The sequence below is a fragment of the Equus caballus genome, chromosome 15 (assembly GCF_041296265.1).
Source record: "Equus caballus isolate H_3958 breed thoroughbred chromosome 15, TB-T2T, whole genome shotgun sequence".
In the NCBI taxonomy this organism is placed as follows: Eukaryota; Metazoa; Chordata; class Mammalia; order Perissodactyla; family Equidae; genus Equus; species Equus caballus.
In genome coordinates, this window is record NC_091698.1 from 44,214,285 (window position 1) to 44,233,116 (window position 18,832).

At 44.5% G+C, this 18,832-nt stretch overlaps 1 protein-coding gene and 1 long non-coding RNA gene across 29 annotated transcripts in view; one reads left to right on the plus strand and one right to left on the minus strand.

The window, feature by feature from the left end:
- Window positions 1-3,139: 3,139 nt before the first annotated feature.
- LOC138917659 (uncharacterized) lies at window positions 3,140-12,635 on the minus strand. The gene is made up of 2 exons (XR_011425969.1): window positions 12,362-12,635; window positions 3,140-3,776 (listed from the first exon to the last, which is right to left on the minus strand). It is a non-coding gene; the product is annotated as an uncharacterized lncRNA (long non-coding RNA).
- DCTN1 (dynactin subunit 1) overlaps window positions 6,073-18,832 on the plus strand; it is a 30,593-nt gene continuing 17,833 nt past the window's right edge. For 7 of the 28 annotated variants that reach the window (XM_023618849.2, XM_070235264.1, XM_070235266.1 and 4 more), the window contains exon 1: window positions 6,091-6,379. Coding sequence is in view for 14 of the 28 variants with exons in the window: in XM_070235263.1 (XP_070091364.1) it covers window positions 18,018-18,050 (33 nt within the window). In the remaining 14 variants the exon portion in view is untranslated. Of the gene's footprint in view, window positions 6,380-17,708; window positions 17,859-17,885; window positions 18,051-18,832 lie in introns of those variants that run through there. The other 21 variants (XM_001916726.6, XM_023618845.2, XM_023618848.2 and 18 more) reach the window with 11 other exon arrangements.

Here is an 18,832-nt window from a genome sequence, read left to right on the forward strand (position 1 = left end):
CTTTTTCTCTCTTGCTCCTTTCAAGAGTTTTAGCTTTGGGGTTGTTTTTCTACAGTTTCACTATTATTAATCCGGACGTGCCTTTCTTTTTGTTTATTCTGGTGGGAATCCCTTGGATTTCCTGAATCTGAAGATATACATGTATCCTGCATATCTCTTTAAATGCAGCCTCTCCTCCATTATCTTTCATCTCTCTTTATGGAATTGCAGTTAGATAAAGGCTGGGCCTTCTCACTTTATCTTTCATGTTTCTTAGCTTCTCTTTCACATTTTCCTTCTTCTTATATGTTAAAGCTGCATTTTGGTTCATTTTTTTTGGATCTGTTTTCCAATTTACTAATTCTCTCTTCAGCTATGACTAATATTTTGTTTATTCTATCAATAACTTTATATTACAATTATTATATTTTTATTACTATATTTTATAGTTGGTTGTTTTGCCAATCTACCTAGTCAATTTATATAATCTCTTGTTCCTTCCTTATATTTTAAATCCTCCTTTATGTTTTAAAAAACATATTAAACATATTCACTTTCTATACTGTAACTGAAAATTCAAATATCTGTAATATTTACAGGCTTGAATAGTTTATGGTAGCTTGTTTCTTTGTGTGTTTAGTGACTTTGATTTTATGTTCCTGGTTCTTGGAATTATAGCTGTAGGAATTATTTAAGGCCTGGAATTAAAGTACATTCTGCTAGAGAGGGTTTACATTAGTTTGGCCAGGTTCCCAGGAGTACTATACCAACTTGGGACCACTTTAAATTACACTTTTGTCTTGGGATTATTTTTGCCATTCATGTGGTATACATTCTGGCCCCAAACTTGTGTGAGTACAACTTATTATTTTGAATTACCAGAAAGTTTTTTTCCCACTACCCCCAGAACCAAGGATGAGATAGACTTTTATCCATACTGTTGCCCTCTATGAGGCACTGTTTTTAAGTTCACTCTCTGGGGGTGTTACTCTTTGAGTATCCTGGCTTTATGTGTAGGGGGATAGTTTTCCATTTCAACCATCTCTGCTCAACTCCAGATTTTGTCTTCTGTCTCTACTTATGGTCCTTTAAACCCAGGTTCCAGGCCACCAGGGGTTGGTTTAGCAAACACTGGCTTCATTGATCATCTGTGCCTTGGGATTCATAATTTCATGTCATCTCTAGCTTCTGGGGAATTCCCTTACTTTCCCACCAATTCATTCAGGACATACAAATAGATGTGTATGTGTGTTAAATGTTGCATGTAGCATTTTTCGTTGTACTATATCAGGTGGAGTTTCTGTGATATTTAGTCCTCTGTATTGCCAGAGATGGAAGCATCCAATTTCTTCTTCCCTCCCTTCCTTCTTTCTTTCCTTCCTTTGCATTTGGATAACCAATGGTCTCAGCACCATTTGTTGAATAGTGTGTCTTTCCCCCACTAATCAATAATACAAATTTTGTCATATGTCAAATTTTCATGTGTATGTGTGTTTATTTTAGGTCTAGACTCTTTTCTGTGCTAGTGGTCTACTTTTTGATCCTTACATCAATACCACATTGCCTTAATTACTATAACTTTAAAACAAGCACTGCTGCCCTCCCCAACTGTGTTCTTTTTCTTCAGGAGTTTCTTGGCTATTTTGTCCCTTTGCTTTTCTCTACAAATTTACTAATTTGTTGTCAAGCTTCTAGGATATCCAATAGGCTATTGATTGGGTTATTTCAAATATATAGATTAATATGGGATAACTATCTTCTTTATGACATTAAATCTTCCTGTTCACCAATGTGCTATAGCTCCCATTTATTTAGGCTCTTTACTGTCTTCAACATGATTTTATAATTTTGGAATGTGCACATATTTTGTTAAGTTTATTAGTAGATGCATCAGTTTCATTTAAAAAATTATATTATTTAACTTTTCATTGTTGGTTACAGAAATGCAATTGATTTTTTATATTGATTTTATATCTTGCCATGTTACTAAATATTTTTTATCAATTCTAATAATTTTCAGATTCTTTTGGCGCTTTTAAATATATCTCATCATATCATCTGTGAAAAATGACAGTTTAATTTCCTCCTTTCTAATTTTTATGCCTTTTACCTCTTTTTCTTACCTTATTGTAATGGCTGTGTGCTAAAATACCATGTTGGTTAGAATCAGAGATATTGGGCATCTTTGTATTTCTGATTTTAGAGAATCTAATGAGATCTTGTATTCCTTCAAGGGTCTGTATCTGTTTCAACAAAAACGTCTCCACATGTAAATATGGTTTTCCCCATGATTTCTACAGCAGAACTTGTGTGGTTCTAAGTCCCCACTGTAAGAGTGACTTTTCATAGTTGTTCTGGCTTATCCTACATTGTGGATCCTTCTTATTACAAAGTCTTCAAGGTCCCCTGAGGGACCATCCTCATGCTGTCCCTACCTCTACTTCAGAAAGAAATGGGGAACAGCAGGTCTGGCTCTCCGTGGGCCACCATGTCTCCTCACACTCTACCAGTGTGTGGTAACAAGCCAGGCAGTGGTAAATATACATTTGCTTCTTTCCTGAAAGACCAGACCCTCTCATGAAAGTATAATAAAGCAGGGGGAAGAAGGGTTGAAAGTCTATCTCCAGACTGTCCAATATGAAAGCCACTGGCCACATGTGGCAATTAAGTACTTGAAATATGGCTAATATGACTGAGGAACTGAATTTTAAATTTTATTTAATTTTAATTGTTACATTTAAGTTAAAAATGTATATTTCAATCTAGTTATTGGAAAACTTCTAATATGTTTGAAACAAGTTGTATACATAAATCTATTTCTTCAACTATAAATTGTGTGAAATCTAAACCAGCTCAAGTATTTCCAATGAAAATTTACCGTCTGAATAGAGATGTGCTGTAAGTGCAAAATACATACTGGATTTCAAAGACTTAGTACAAAAAAAGAACGTAAAGTATCTCATTAATATTTTTATATTTATTACATATTAAAATGATAATATTTTGAATATCTTGTTAAAATTAATTTCCATTGTTCCTTTGTACTTTTTAAAATGATAGCTACTAGAGAGTTTAAGATTATATATGTGGCTGGCTTATATAAAATTTAATTGTAATAACTTTTCCCCCAAAAAAATCTCTTTAAAATTTATTAGCCATCTCAATTCAAGACAATTTTAAAACTTATAGTTTATTTCTATTGGACAGTGCTGGTATAGCTAATCTAGATGCTTTTCTCGCCTGCATCTCTTCTCCCCCATAGCTGGCTTGGTCACCTTGATTTGTTCTCTCTTTTTTTTAAAAACATTGGCACCTGGGCTAACATCTGTTATCAATCTTCTTTGTTTTTGTTTCTTCTTCTCCCTAAAGCCCCCCAGTACATAGTTGTATATTCTAGCTGTAGGTCCTTCAGGTTCTGCTATGTGGGGTGCTACCTCAGCATGGCTTGATGAGCTGCTAGGTCAGCACTCAGGAAGCTGAGTGGGCAAACTTGACCGATTGGCCACAGGGCGGACCCTTTGCTTTCTGTCTTTATCCAGTCCCCTCTCCAAGTCTCTCAGCCTGAAAACCACCTCCTCCCTCTAGGAAACTGCATTCTTTTTCTCAAGAGGAGGCTTTTCCCTCTCGGTTCCTTCCCATGTTCTGGGACGACTAGGATTCCACCCGGATGAGCAGAGATGTTCTTCTGTGTTCAGCATTACAGGTCGGGAGGATGGGATCCAGTCATGCAAATCAGAGTTTTGGGGTCCTAGGGGTCTTGTTCAGGTTCCTCATTACAGGGAGCCTCAGGCTGGCACCTATGAAAAAAACACATAGGACAAAGACAATACCAATCTTCCTTGAAGATCTCTCAGTCTAATCCAATGTAAAAGAAACAATATGTCTCTTATCAGACTCAGTGGGACCCCCTTTCATGGTGTGAAGAATCATTTGGGTCTTTTCTGTATCCCCACCCCCATTCTACTAGAGGCCTGGCAGCTTCACGTGAAAATTCAGCACATCTGTTAAAGGTTGTTAAAGCTACTTAGAAGGATGGCTCCAGAACAAATAAAAAATATACACTTAAAAAAATTTCAAGGCAGATCAATATGTGCTGATATGGACAACCACCAAGATATATTGTCCAGTGGGGCTATAAACAAGGTTCCAGAACAGTGTGTCTAGGAAGCTGCTGTTTGCATCTAAAATGCTTAAGTTTTCAGAGACTGATTCTGGAATAGCAAGCTAAAACTGGCATCAAAGAGTTGCTTTGGGTAGGGATCTTGGGGATGGGATGAGTGGGAGATGTATTTATGTTTAAAAAATATGTGCTTATTCACAGTAGCCAAAAGTAGAAACAACCCAACTGTCCATCAACGGCTGAACGGACAAACAAAATGGGGTGTATACCTACAATGGAATATTATTCAGCCTTAAAAGGAAGGAAATGCTGACACATGCTGCAACATGAATGAACCTTGAAGACGAAAGCCAGATACAAAGGGATAAATATTGTATGATTCTACTTGTATGAGGTACTTAGAACAGTCAAATTCACAGAGACAAAAAGTAGAACGCTTGATACCAGTGGGTAGGGTGAAGGGAGAAAAGAGAGTTAGCATTTAATGGGTACAGAGCTTCAGTATTGAATTAAAAATGGTTAAAATGGTAAATTTTATGTTATACATATTTTACCACAATAAAAACATGCATATGCAGTGCCCTTTAAAACCTTTGTGTTTATTTTTTATACCATTTCTTTTTAATTGAAGGGCATAGAAGCTATTTCCACTAAAATTGTGGGTGTATTTATTATTTGACCCAGATGTATCCTACAGATATACCTGCTCACATGTGGAATGTCATATATACAAGGTGATTCATTGCAGTATCGTTTGCAATAGCAAAAGACTGGAAATACAGTATCCCACTAGAAGAGGTTGGCTAATAAATTATGTGTATCCATGCAATACAGTGTTATACAGCTGAAAAAATGAATGAGGAAGATCTCTATTTACTGATTTAGAAATATCTCCAACATACATTGTTAAATGAAGAAATTAAGGTGCAAGTGTACATAGTATGCTACCTTTTGCATAAGAAACAGGAGGAGTAAGACTACACATTCATATTTGCTTGCATTTGCATAAAACATTGAGAGGATAAGCAAGAAGCTAACAACAAAGGTTACCTGTAGTAGGCAAGGGGGAAGGAGTGGATGGGAACAAGGGTTGAAGGGAGGTTTCTCAGTGCATACTTTTTATATTGTTTTGATTTTTGAATTATACAAGGGCATTATCTACTCAAAATAATAATTAGAAATATTTAGAAGAAGAAATAGGGGAAAAAAGAGGCAGTAGTGGAGAGGTTGTCCAATTCATCCTTTCTAGTATTTACCCCCTACCTCCAGCCCACCACCAACTTTGTGGATTTTCCAGGTTGTTTTCAATCTGAGATTAACTGAGATAAACCTAACATTACAATAGTTACATTTCAGGCTCTTTACATGGATTCACTTAATATTCCTAACCACCTAATAATATACATACTATCATTAACATTTTCATTTTACCAATGAGGAAACAGAGGCACATAGAGGTTAAATAACCAACATGAGATCTCACACATCTAGCGTATTGCCGTTAGAATTTGAACCCATTGTCTATCAAATCCTGGCTCTCCCGACATCCTCGTACAAATATCTTTAAATACTTGTTCTATTATTTCTTTCATTTCTTTGGCTGTATTATCAGAAGTGAGTGCATTGGGTTAAGGAGTTTGTGCTTTTTAATGTTTTCTCTCTCTAAATAAAAAAACCGTCAGAATGTCAGTATGTGAATTTGCCTTATTTCACATTCCCATCATAAGGGCTTGTGAATGCCTGTATCCTCATGTGAATAACACCCAGTAGCAGCAAAATGTAATCTTTTCCTCAAGCTAACTGACGAGATACGATTTAACACTATTGCCTTAATTAGCAGTTTAGGACTCAAAAGCTTAGCGACCCTCTGGGGAACCTATTTGCCCGCTGCAATGGAGTCACCCAGCCCCTCTGCACTGTCTCCCCTCCGCCGACAGAGGGCGCTGGCCACGCCGCGCCGCTCTCCTGTGGTCCTAATCGGCGTCGCAGGCACAGTGCGCACGCGTATATTTCGCTCCAGGTGTCCAGCTTCGTGCCTGATCGATGGCTCCTCGGCCGCGCTCAGCGCGCAGTTTTTAACCCGGGCGGGTCTTCGGGGAAGAGTAGCGTTTTCCCTGGACCCAGAGCGCCTCTGGGCCTCAGGTCTGGGGTGGGCTTGGAGGGCTCGGGCGGCGCGGCGGGCAGCTCACGCGGGCGAGGCAGGCGGGGCGGGACCGGCAAGGGCTTGGGCGTCGGTCGCCTGTGGGGCCGGAGCCGGGCGCGGAGCCCCTGACAGGACAGGTACGGAGGCGGCGACCCCGCCAACCGTCCCCTCCGCCGCGTGTTCGCCAGCGTCCCGGCGCTGTCCGGGGGCGCGACGTGGAGCCCGGGGCGCGGGGCGGGGGTGGCAGTGGGTGGCCGGCGGGGTGGGCGCTCGCCTGGGGCTGGGCCGTCCGACCCACCTGAGCTCTCAGCCTGGCGGTGTTGTCCTGGGAGTGGCGGGACTCCGCCTCCCAACCCCTCCGGAACTGCAAGGGTCCCCTCCTTTCCTGGGCGCCTCTGAGGCACGCCAAACCCATTCCAAGCCACAGGTTTTCCCTGGGCACATGGTTGAGAAGTTGTGTCAAACGGAAAAAACAAAAAGAGGAGTCGAGCCTGGGGGCCTTGGGTATGCGTTTGGTGGGTCTGTGTCTCCCACTCCTGGGGTCCGCCTTCACTGGCAGGATGACCTTTGAGAAGTCATCTTGCGCATCCCTCTCGTCTTTAGGCAGAACCACAGCTAAATCACACAGAGGAGGGATTCTGCTGCTTTTAAGGAGGCAGTGATTTAGACACTTGGCCTCATTTATTGCAGTGAGGAGAGCAGCCCGTGCTGACCGCTTACTGATCAGTATGCCTAAGGTATTGCGAGTCAAGGAGCTGTGAAGTGGAGATTGACATTCTTCACCAGGTGTCCTGCCAAAGCCACGGGGATATTAAAAGAGAGAACTTTTTTTTTTAAAAGACGTTTTGTGCTCAGATATGTTTAGAAACTTCGTGGTTAAAGTTTTCTGTACTACAGAGTATTTCAGAGCCTTCAGCATGCTAATATTTACCGTGACACTCCCTCTGGAAGTATGGTATGGAGAGTCTCCTAGATTTGAATGGGAAATACTGTTTTTCTTGGGTGCTGCCTCTGTCTAACATCTGGAACAGTTTAGGAAGTGCAGTTCCAGAATTAGAAACTCGAGGTGTGGAAGGGGCAGCGTTGGTCAGTGCTTTTTCAACTTGAATGGTGCGCCCACCTGGGAGTCTTGTTAAAATACAGATTCTGGTTGGTTCTACATTTCTAATAAGTTCCCAGGTGATGCTGACGCTGCTGGTCCCTGAACCACACTTTGAGTAGCAAGGGTGTTGGTCACTGGGTTGAAAGTTAGAGATTGTGTTCTGCTCCCTGCTCCTCAAAGCAGGCTGCGCTGCCTTGAGTGATCACTTCACCTGTCCAGGTCTATAAAATAGGAGGCTGGACTAGAAGATCTCGAAGGTTCCTTTCAGATCTAAAGTGCTGTGATTCTAGTGCAGTTACCCTTGGTGATAGTTGAATTTCATCTAAAATATCGTTGCTCAATGGCCAATTTGAGCGTGAACATTTCTAATACTGGGGAATTAACTACATCTAAAGCATCCCATTTCGTCTTGGGGTAGTTCAATAAGGAAGTTTTTCGTGTGCTAAAATACATCTCTGCAACTTCCATCCTGTTGGTCTAGGTTATCGTTTAGAATCAAGCAGAAAAAAAGTGTAATCCTTCTTTAAAAAGATGACTCTTAAAGTATTAGATGACAGCTGTTCCTACCAGGTTTCCTTTACTTAATTCCTTCATGACATTGTTTCAAATCCCTCTCTTTTAAATTTAGTCCTGCGTGGAGTGTAGTGGGGTTTTAGCTGGACTTTGAAGCATGGGTGGGGCTTGCAAGGCTAAGGAAAGCATCCTAAGCAGCTGACAGTGGTGCAGAGATGACATTGCATATGTCAGATCCAGGATTGTTTGACTAAAGTAAGGAATGGTATGTCAGTGAAATATTTTGGGCAAGTGAATGTGCTGGCAGAGCAATATTTTAGAGTGTGTAGTTGTCTTACTGTGGTCTATAATGTGGTCTATAAAGGAGAGAGGCAGGGAGCCAGATATGCTTCACATATTAGTAGAGAGGGCTTAAGTTGATGATATTAGTAACACTTTATATTTACATATAACATTTTACAGATTATAGGACGTTTCACAGGCATGATCTCATTTGATTTAATGATCCTAGGTGGAGCAGCTGTTACCCTAATTAATAGATAAGGCACCAAAGAGGGTAAATGATTTGCCTTAATTCTCAAAGCTATTAAGTGGCAGGCCAAAGTGATGACTGTGGTGATGAAGGACAAAGGAAAGATGCAGGAGACAATGCTAAGGAAGAATTGATTGGTTGGGCCTGACTGAACATGAGGATACAAAGAAATTGTTAGGGAGGAGTCAGAATAGTTAAGAGGAGGCTGGCCCGGTGGCGCAGTGGTTAAGTTTGCACATTCTGCTTCGGTGGTCTGAGGATCGCTGGTTTGGATCCTGGGTGCACACATGGCACCACTTGTCAAGCCATGCTGTGGCAGGTGTCCCACATATAAAAGTAGAGGAAGATGTGCATGGATGTTAGCTCAGAGCCAGTCTTCCTCAGCAAAAAGAGGGGTATTGGCGGCAGACGTTAGCTCAGGGCTAATCTGCCTCAAAAAAAAAAAAAAAAAAGATAGTTAAGAGGATCATAATACCATTCACAACTGCCACTCTAGGTTTTACTCTGCCAGCTCTATCATCGCTTGTGGCTGCCTGGAGTTATGAGTTGGGAGGGATTGTAGTAGAGGATTCCCAGATTCCTTGGCCTGTCTGCAGCTGCTGGGTGGTACTGTGGGGACTTGGATTATCAGTCCCATAGCAAGGGAAATGAGAACTGGGTCCTCAGTGTCCCCTGAGGAGGTAACTGCTGAGCAACTGACTGATTCAAATCTATCTTTGGGTCCTTGCCATCCTGGAGACTCTGAATTTGGCTTTGTATAATTTTTCTTTTGAAGTTCAGGCTAGTTCCAGTTCCACTGGGCCGATGGACAAATTGGCTGTCCAGTCTGACCTCCCCAGGGCTTCACTGAAGCAGAGACTGGTGACAAGGGTCACCCCCAAAGCCTCACTGAAGCTGTTTTCCCAGAAGATCTGCACTTCCACTAGAGCCTAGAGGTCTCCCTCTGGTCCTTTTACCCTGCAAGCATATGAGATTGAGATTTAGTGTCACTACCAAATTCCATAGGACCTGGGGCTGTCCCTGCACTTTTAGTTTCTTAGGCTCCTCTCTAGAGAGGAAAGAGCTGCATCTGCTGGGATGCATGTGTGCTTGACTGTTAATTTCCCCCATGGTGGTGGGCTTTAAGGGTGGAGCTGCTCTCTGGGAGAACTGTCAGAGCCAACTTACATGTCTAGAGCCTGGTGTTGGTACAGGCGTCTCTTCAACATTGAATGTCTCTCTGCTCAGTGCTTGGGATGCTGAACTGAATAAAAACTCTCTGCCCTGGACGAATTCATGATGGAATAAGGGAGACAATATATATATATATTTTTTTTTTGAGGAAGATTAGTCCTAAGCTAATTACTGCCAATCCTCCTCTTTTTGCTGAGGAAGCCTGGCCCTGAGCTAACATCTGTGCCCATCTTCCTCTACTTTATACGTGGGATGCCTACCACAGCATGGCGTGCCAAGTGGTGCCATGTCTGCACCCAGGATCTGAACCGGTGAACCCCGGGCCGCTGAGAAGTGGAATGTGCGAACTTAACCACTGCACTACTGGGCTGGCCCCAGGGAGACAATATTTTAAATAAAATGTGATATTGTAATGGAGATATGTCTGAAATGCTATGTGAGAGCAGAGGAGGGAATGACTAGCTCTACATGCAGACATCAGGGGAATCTTCAGGAAAGGGGTGATCGTTGACCTGAACCTTGAAGAAGAAGCAAGAGAATGGCTCTGGTGACATTTGCAACATTTGCAGAGGGATAAGAAGGAAGGTAAGTAGATCCAAGTGGCTGGAATACAAGATTTGAGATCAAAGGAAGTGGTTGATGAGATTAGGTTCATAATGAGGCCAGGTTTTTAATGGCCTGTAGTGCTGTGCTAAGAAGATTCAATTTTGTGGGCAGGGAAGCCACTGGCAGTGTTTAGGTAGGGAGGTGACGTGATTGTATTTTGGGAAACTGGAAATAGACTGAAAGAGGAGCATCTGGATTGGGGACATCAGGAGACTCTTGTACTAACCTGACATGGTTTAAGGCTGAACTAAGGATTAGGGCAGTGGGGATGGAAGGAGGGGATGGAGCTGTGAGAGACTGTAGAGGCAGAGTTAACCTGACATCACGACTAATTAGTTGTTGAGAACAAGACAGAGGGAGTTGTTGAGGATGACTCAGTTTTCTATTTTGGGTGGATGGTGGTGCCAGTAGTAAAGAGGGAATATAGAAGAGCAACATTTTTTGGGGGGAAGATACCACATGTGTTTTGGGTCATATTGAACGTGGAAGGTCTGTGGCACTTGGAAGACAGGTGGAAAGGTGGGTCTGAGGTTCAGAAGAGAGTCTGTGTCTGAGGGCAGTGGGAGTAAGTGGTAGTTGATGCTGTTGGAATAGATGAGCCCAGTGGCACTTATGTAAGGCTGAAGATGTCAGAGGAGATGGGAAGGATTGGTGCACATGGTAAGAAAGAATGTTGTCTGGGAAGCTAGGAGAGGAAGAAGTTGCAGGAAGAGGACCAGCAGCCTCGGTTGCTGCAGAGAGGTCGAGTAGGATGAGCTTGGAAACTGAGCCTTGAGATTGGGCAGTCAGGGGGTTGTGGTCACCAGGGCTCTTTGACTTCTTTAGGGTGAGCAGCTTCAGTGGAGTGGTAGGGATGGGAGCCAGGTGGACTGAGGAGTGGACGGGAAGAGGGGATAGGAAGGGTGTACTCACTAGGAGTAGTTTGGCAGGGGAGGAAGAGAGATGGTGGCAGTTTGCGGAGGAGGTAGCAGAGAATAGAGACAGTTTTTCCTAGAATAGAAGTCTTGAGTATGGGTTTTCTGCTGATGTGTAAGAGCCAGCAGAGAGGGTGCAATTGAAGGCACAAGAGAAAAGATGATTGCTAAATCAGGTCCTCGGAGGAGGGTGGAGGGGTTGGCCCTGAAAAGAACGGGACATTATTTCCTTTGAAGAGGAATGACAGAAGAAAGGAAAGAATGTAGGAAGGAAGTGGCAATGATGGTTGCAGCTATATCTAAATTTGCAAAAGAATTTTCATCTAATAGGCTCAATTTTCTTTCCCAGCAAGGTTATCTGCTGAGGGTGAGGGCAGTGGTATGGCCTTGGACAGGAATAGGGACTTGAAAGTCATAAAGGAAGCTTGAAACACCTGTCCAGAGGAAAGGGAAAGAGCAGACGTAAGACCTGCTCCCAGAGTCTTGAGTACCCTCTGAACTTAAATCCTGCATGTGGGCCTCTCCTCTCCACATAAGGACTCCTCATTATGAGTCTTCCTCATAATAATAATGGCTGACGTTTATGGAGTGCTTCATACCAGGCACTCGTCTCAGTGCTTTTCGGGCATTCTCATGTGATTTTTACAGCAGTCTTGTGGAAAGGTATTGTTGTTATCCCTGTTTTACAGAAGAGGAAATTGAGGTATGGGGGATTACTTAGGCTTGGTGGTACTTATGTTTGGTGAATCTCTTGCCTCTGCAGAAGTGGCATTCCTTCCCCTGAGGCATCAGAGAAAGGCAGGAATTTAATCCCAACTCCCAATTTCTGGACCTCAAGGGGCTGGAGTCTTACCAGGAGAGAGTCTTACCAGGCCAGCCTGTGGGCATGATAGTGATGGGCATGGGTGAGCAGGGCAGTGGGGTCAGTGTTGTTGCTGGCTTTGTACAACAATGTAGGGAACTCTGAAATCCTTGAGTGATTTCCCAGCATCCTGAATAGAAAGACAAGTGACTCATAGTGATTACTGCAGGCTATGTCACCTGAGATGGTGAATAAGAAAAGAGATCTTGTCCCCTTCAGCTAGAAGAAGAGATTTTTTTTTTCCTGCCAGTTCTGAGACTAGGTAGACGTAAAACCTTACATAATAGCATAGATTATTAACACTCACCTTTTGTGTTTTTCTCCTTGGTGTGATAGAATTTGCAGGTAAGGTGCACACCTGCCTTGAGTGAAAGGGGAGAATGGTGGGATGGCATGGATGAAGGGAAATGGACTTACCTTTTCCTGCTGCAGCCACTGGAGCATCATTTCTGTGTCCTTCCTCTTGAGGTTGCCATGGATACGCCTTTGCGTGGTGACTTGAGATTGATTTCCATTATGATCAGATGATGACGTGGATTTAAAAAGAGAAAGGACGAAATGCTCTGCTTCTGGGGAGTGGCCGGTGAGCTGCCCAAAAGGCAGAGCCCAGCACAGCCGAGGTGGCTGTGGCTTTGTTGGCTGCTTTGGCTTTTGCTGAAGTTGTGAAATGGTGCATCTCTCTCTTTAGAGCGCAGGCTCAGGGTTCCTGTCTGCAGGGTCCTAGTGCCAGGAACTTTGAACAGGCTGTTAAGTTGGACTTCTGCTAGCACTGGGAGGGTTGTAGTTCTTGAGTACATGGTTGCACTCAAATGCCTGTTGCCTTCCTGTAAAAGTTCCTTTATTGAGGATAAATGAAGCATATTATGTTGCTTTCATTCCTGGCTCTTGGAGGTCTGGACCCTTTGGAGGTGGCCCTGGCAGTCACTGGGTATTCCTTGGGGGAGGGGGAGGATATTTGGGAGGGAGTAGAACTGTACTCAGGTTAGGAGTGGGCTGCAGACATTTCTGGGGGTAGTGAGCTGGAGAGGTAAAGAAAGCCCATTTAGGGGCTAGGCCCTATCTGTATGAGATCTGTAACGCAGTTACAGGAGTAGGACCTAGGATCAAAAGGCTCTGTAACTGTGGTCTTTCTGGGTTCCTGTGCATCTCTGGAATTCAGCCTTCCAAGCTTCCAGTTCCCCAGCCTCCAACCCCACTCAGTGAGAAGACCCTCTTCTTTCTTGATTCCTGAGGGATTTAGGTCCACACTTAGCTCTTCCCTGCTAGTGCTTTCAGAGATGTACAGCTTCACCTTAGTCTTAAGAAAATCTAGATCTTGCTGATTACCAGTGTGTTTCATTTTATCTCTTTGCAACCAAACTACTGTATACCCAGTGCCTAATGCAGTTCAGTTCAAGTGTGTGGACCCAGTTGTCAGACCGCCTGGGTTTCAGACCAGCTCCTCTATGAGTGGGATCAGGGAAAGCAAACAGTTGTGTTAGCCCAGGATCAGGGTTAGGTGAGGCAAGACAAGAGGAGGTCAAGGGCTCAGACGATGCTGCGGTGCCAGTAAAAGCAAGATAGAAATGGTGCAGGCTGGGTGCCAAAGAGGCCTTTCCTCCTTACTTCTTCCTCCTTAATTCCCAACAATCTACCTGTTTTCCTGTCATTTTCTGAAATCTTCAAGACCATTGGTAACCTATTCATCAGAGATTTTTCTCTCCTCTCTTCCCATTTTCCTAGACATTTTAGCAGTATTTGATACCTTTGGAGAGGAAAATGGATTAGAAATCTGCTCTCTCACTGAAGGAACATGTAACTCAGAATTGTCCTATGTGACATAGGGTGGGGCCCAGTGCTGTGGAAGGACCGCCTACCTGTTTCAGCTAGTCAAATGTGCCTCCTGCCATTTTCTGGTCTTGAGACTTGGGTGAGTCGTTTGACTTCTGAGACTCAGTTCCATCACCCATAGAATGGAGGTAGTGGAATCTGTTTTTGTCTGCATCACAGGTTCCTTTTGGAAGGAGATAGTGAAATACATGTGTTAGTGTGCACAGTTAAATTTGCCCCGGAGAGGGCCCCAAGAACAAAACTTATTTTCTCTCTCCTAACATGTTCAGTTTCCTTTTCCATTTTCCCCCCAATTCTGGTAATGTTTTCAATGAATCTTCTTCCATTACTCCTGCTTGAAAATTCCCTAGTTTATTCATTCGTTTACTTATTCATGCATTCATCCATCCATCCATTTATTCATACAACATTTGAGTTCCTACTATGTGCAGGTCATCATTGATGTACCCACTCAGTAATGGTGAGGACAATGTCTACCATTTATTGAGCACGTATTCTCTGCCAGACACTGTGCTAAATGCTTTACTTCAACCTTGTTTAATCCTCGCAACATCCCTGTCAGGTAGGCATTGTTTCCCCCTTTTTTCAGATGAAGTGATTGGGGCTCTGAAAGTTAAATATCTTGATCAGAGTCATACAGGTGAGGAGATAGTAGATCCAAAGTGGTATCCAGATCTGTTTGTCTCCAGAGCCCAAGCAGGCCCGCTGCCTTTTCCCCCGTATCTGATCTATCATAGGGCGTTCTCTGGGCTTTTTTGTAGTGTCTCTGAGTTGGCCCCTTTCCCCTTCTGTCTTTCTCATGAGCTTGGGCCAGGCCCTCCTCATCCCTTGCTCATTATTGCAGCAGCTTCCTTGCTGTTATCCCTGTCTTTACCAAGTTGTTCCTGCCTCCAGTCCATCGCCCTCTGCCACCAGTTTGATTTTCCTAAAATAGTTTTCTTTATGCCAGTCTCCTGTCAGGAAGAGACTGGCTTCTGTTGTTATTGGATCCAGTCCATTTGTCTCTTCCTGATGTTAAACTCCCTGACTATCCATACTTACCTTCTAGTACATCTCAATGTTAATGTGTTTATTTATTCAATAAACATTTGGCTTCATGAGCTAAGGGTGATGGGATCATAAAGAGGAAAAGTTGTGGGCTCTACTTTAAAATATTTATAGTTTAATAGAAGAACTCATCTGGAATTCCTCAGTTCAGCCAAGCTGGTCTTCTTTAATATTCCCTAGTCAAGCAAAATTATTTCTGTCTTACAGTGTTTGTAGGCCCTTCCTCTCCACATATGCAAAAAACAACCTATAATTCAAGGTGTAGTCAGGTATCCCTTTTCTTTCTAGCTCACCTTTCCCTTGTTTGTAATTCCTTATAGTGTTTATTGTCTAGATATTTTATTTTAAGACTTATATACTGTCTGTTATAGGTTATATATACTTCTTTGCACTTCTACAGCTTCTGCACTTTTACAAAGCACTTTTATATGCTTTATCTTATTCCAGCCTCATAAGATTAATGTAGAAATGCAGAGCCAGCCCTGGTGGCCTAGCTGTTAAAGTTCAGTGTGCTCTGCTTCAGCGACCCAGGTTTGTTTCCCAGGCACAGAACCATACCACCCGTCTGTCAGTAGCCATGCTGTGGTGGCGGCTCACATGGAAGAACTAGAAGGACTTACAACTGGAATATACAACTATGTCCTGGGGCTTTGGGGAGGCAAAGAAAAAAGAGAGAGAGGCAGATTGGCAACACATGTTAGCGCAAGGCGAATCTTTCCCAGCAAAAAAAAAGAGAAATATTACTCCCATTTTATAGGAGAAGAAATTGCCTCCAAGAAGTTAGGTGACTAGTGAGTTGGCTAGTGAGTTGTGACGTTGTTCTTAGACCTGAGCTCTTTTGAGTCTTTGAAGGCAGTGTGGTCTAGAGGAAGGGCATGGCCTTGGAAGCCAAGGATACAGGTGATGACAGTCAGGATCGTAGAAAGTGCAGAGGGATCTGGTTCAGGCTTTGGTTCCAGTTTTGGCTGCACTCCTTACCTTCTGTGTAACTTCAGGGAAGTTGCCCAGTTCTCTAAGCCTCAGTTCCCTTGTCAGCATTGTCCCTGGCCTGCCTCTCTGTGGGGTTGTCGTGATGTCTGAATATGATGATAATGATGTTGTTATTAGCTAACTTCTGCTGAGTCCTTACTAAATACCAGGCAATGTCCTAAATGTTTTACATGGATTTTCTTGGCTAATATTCACAACAGCTCTCTGAGATATGTCGTTTGATTATTCCCAGTTGACAAGTGAGGAAACTGAGGCACAGGGATGTTAAGTAATTAGACCAAATTTATGTAGCTACCATGTAGTGAAGCTAGGAATTGAACAAAGCCAGCCTGAGTCTAGAACCGGTACTCATAACCAAGGTACTATAAAATTATGTTTTTTAAGCTGTTCTGTAGACTGTAAAGTGTCCTGAACATGTGAAGTCCAGGTTGTAAGGACCCGTAGGCCCTGACCCACCTGTGTAATGGTGCATGGGGAAGGGAGGGGGCAGCGTGCAGATTTTGCGGGGGAGGGAAGAAATGGTTTCCTAGGGGGTCTGGCCAGGATTGAAGATATGGAGAGGTGTTTTGGGCCACAGATCTGGCTATTGGTTATCATTCTACTACTAGGCTATCTCGCCTGCCTTAGAAAGTGGGTGGAGGGGCTGGTCCCATAGCTGAGTGGTTAAGTTCGCATGCTCTGCTTTGGCAGCCTAGGGTTTCCCTGTTTCGGATCCTGGGCGCAGACGTGGCACCACTCATCAGGCCATGTTGAGGCAGTGTCCCACATAGCACAACCAAAAGGACCGACAACAAGAATATACAACTGTGTACTTCAGGGCTTTGGGGAGAAGAAGAAGAAAGGGAAAAAAAAAAAATGTGGGTGGAGTGGAGGAAGACGCTGTTCGGCCAGTGAAGCCCAGGGCGGACAAGATAGGTATCCCTCGGCCCGGGGGTCTAGCTGGATACTGCACCCAGCAGGGCCGTAGGTCAGACCCCAGGCCAACCTTGTTGGCTGGTTAGGGGCAGGGACCCTGGTCTGTTGGTTCCTGGCCCATGTTAGATGAGTAAGTGAATGAAGTGGTATCATCACATAGCCCTCTGGAGACCTTTCACTAGAATGCATAATCTTATTAGATTAAACGTTTTTCATTATAAAAGCAATACATGGTTATTAAAGAAATTTTGTGAAATATAGAGAATAAACCATCTTTTTCTTTTTGTTAAGGAGATGTTCAGGAGACAAGGCCAAGAGTATGAGGGGCAAATGGCTGAGCTGGACTGGGCCGTGTGCTACAAGGACAAGTGGGGCTCTCTGCTTTTGACCACTGCCCTTAAAAATCCAGTTGAAGCTGATACTCTTGGCGTTGAGAGCCTGACTCTTTATAACAACCAGAAGGGAGGAAGAGTGACTGTGGCAACCTTTGCCAGCGTCGGGGGGAGCTGGGGTACTTGCCTTGCTTTGCAGTGTGTGTTAAGTTTCCCTCATTACTGCCCTTCCCTTGCTGTGCATCAGGCAGGGCCTGGCTCCCCTGGCCCAGTGTGAGATTGAAATCCAAACTCTAATAACATGAGTTTGGAGCCCGGTCCAGAGTTTAGAAAGGGAAGAGAGAGAGCAAAGCACCAGAAAAGGAGGTGAGAGATCTTTATTTTGGCTCTCTGGAGGCCCTAGGCAGCTGATGGTCTTGAAGTGTCACTTGATGCTTGTGGTCCTGCTGAGGCCTCACATCCTTGAGGGGAGGGTGGCAGTGATGGTGAGGGGGTGCAGACTAGGAGGACCCATCAGAGCTATGCTCCCAGCCCTAGGTCAGTGTACTCTAGAGGTGAGTGCTGAGGGTCTGTGGCTGGGCCTAGCCCATTAGTCCCTGCCCCTCTTGTCTGGCCCAGCTGAAGAAGGGGGGCACTAGGACCCAGAGGCCAGCACGGTTCCTGCAAGTCTAGAGCAGCACTAGCGCAGAGTGAGACTCATCAGCTGGCAAGCAGGATTCGGTGTCTCTGGGTTCAGGAATCCTCGGGCAGCAGAGGGGACGTGCTAGTCAGCCCCCATCTCTGCCCCCACCCCTACCCTGGTAGGCTACCGAGTGAGGTCCATGGACTGGGGAGGGCCGCGCCTGACGGCTTCTGTGTCTGTCCATGAGGGCCTGGAGCCCTGACCCTCCTGCCTAGGTTTCTGCCTTTTCTCTCTGTCTTTGGCCAGCTGGGGAGGGGGTAGAGGCCCGGTGAGCACCATGGCTCAGAGCAAGAGGCACGTGTACAGCCGGGTAAGTGGGCCTGATCTGGGATGGCCCTGGGAGGGCTGCTGGAGAAGGCCTGGGTGCCTGTGGACATTGCTGTGGGGGCTGGGGAGACAGGCTGGAGCTGGGATGGGGCCACTTGCAGCCCTGATGGTGTTAGGCTGGACAGACTTCTCCTCCCAGAGTTGGCCCCTCACTGGGGCCTGGCGAGGTCCCACCTTTGACTCTTAATTGGACCTCAGGCCAAAGGTTCCTGAGGGGGACCAGACTTTCTTGGGGACTCAGAATGGGGTCGGGGGGTTGGAATGGCCTTACAGTGGAGCCTTTCTTTAGAGCGGCTTTGTTGTCTGTCACTTGTTTTCTCTCTCTTCTGGCTGAGATTGAATCTGTACCCACTGTTACGTCTACCTGGTTCTGAGAGGCTTATTAGGGTTGGGAGCTTGGGGGGAGTCTCCAAGTTCGGGGCCAGCCTTGATGTCACTGTCAGTTCCTTCTGTTGTCAGATCCATTAGAGCCACCTTGCATATCCCAGGTATGAGTTGGGGTCCTGGAGCCCCTGGGAACTATATCCTCACCTTCCTGGATGAGCTCTTTGGGGATGGGAGTTAGGGAGTGACAGGCTCTGGGGGGCTCCCTTCCGAAGCCAAGTGGGGGCCTCAGAAGGGAGCCCTGTGGAGTCTTTAGGACCATGGTGTCACTTCTTCATGCCTTATTCATCTGTTTGCTGCAAGGCCCCTGGTTCATGGAGCTGCTATTGCTAAAAATGGCTTAGGTGTGATTTTCTTCTAAACCATGGGTCTATTTGGGAC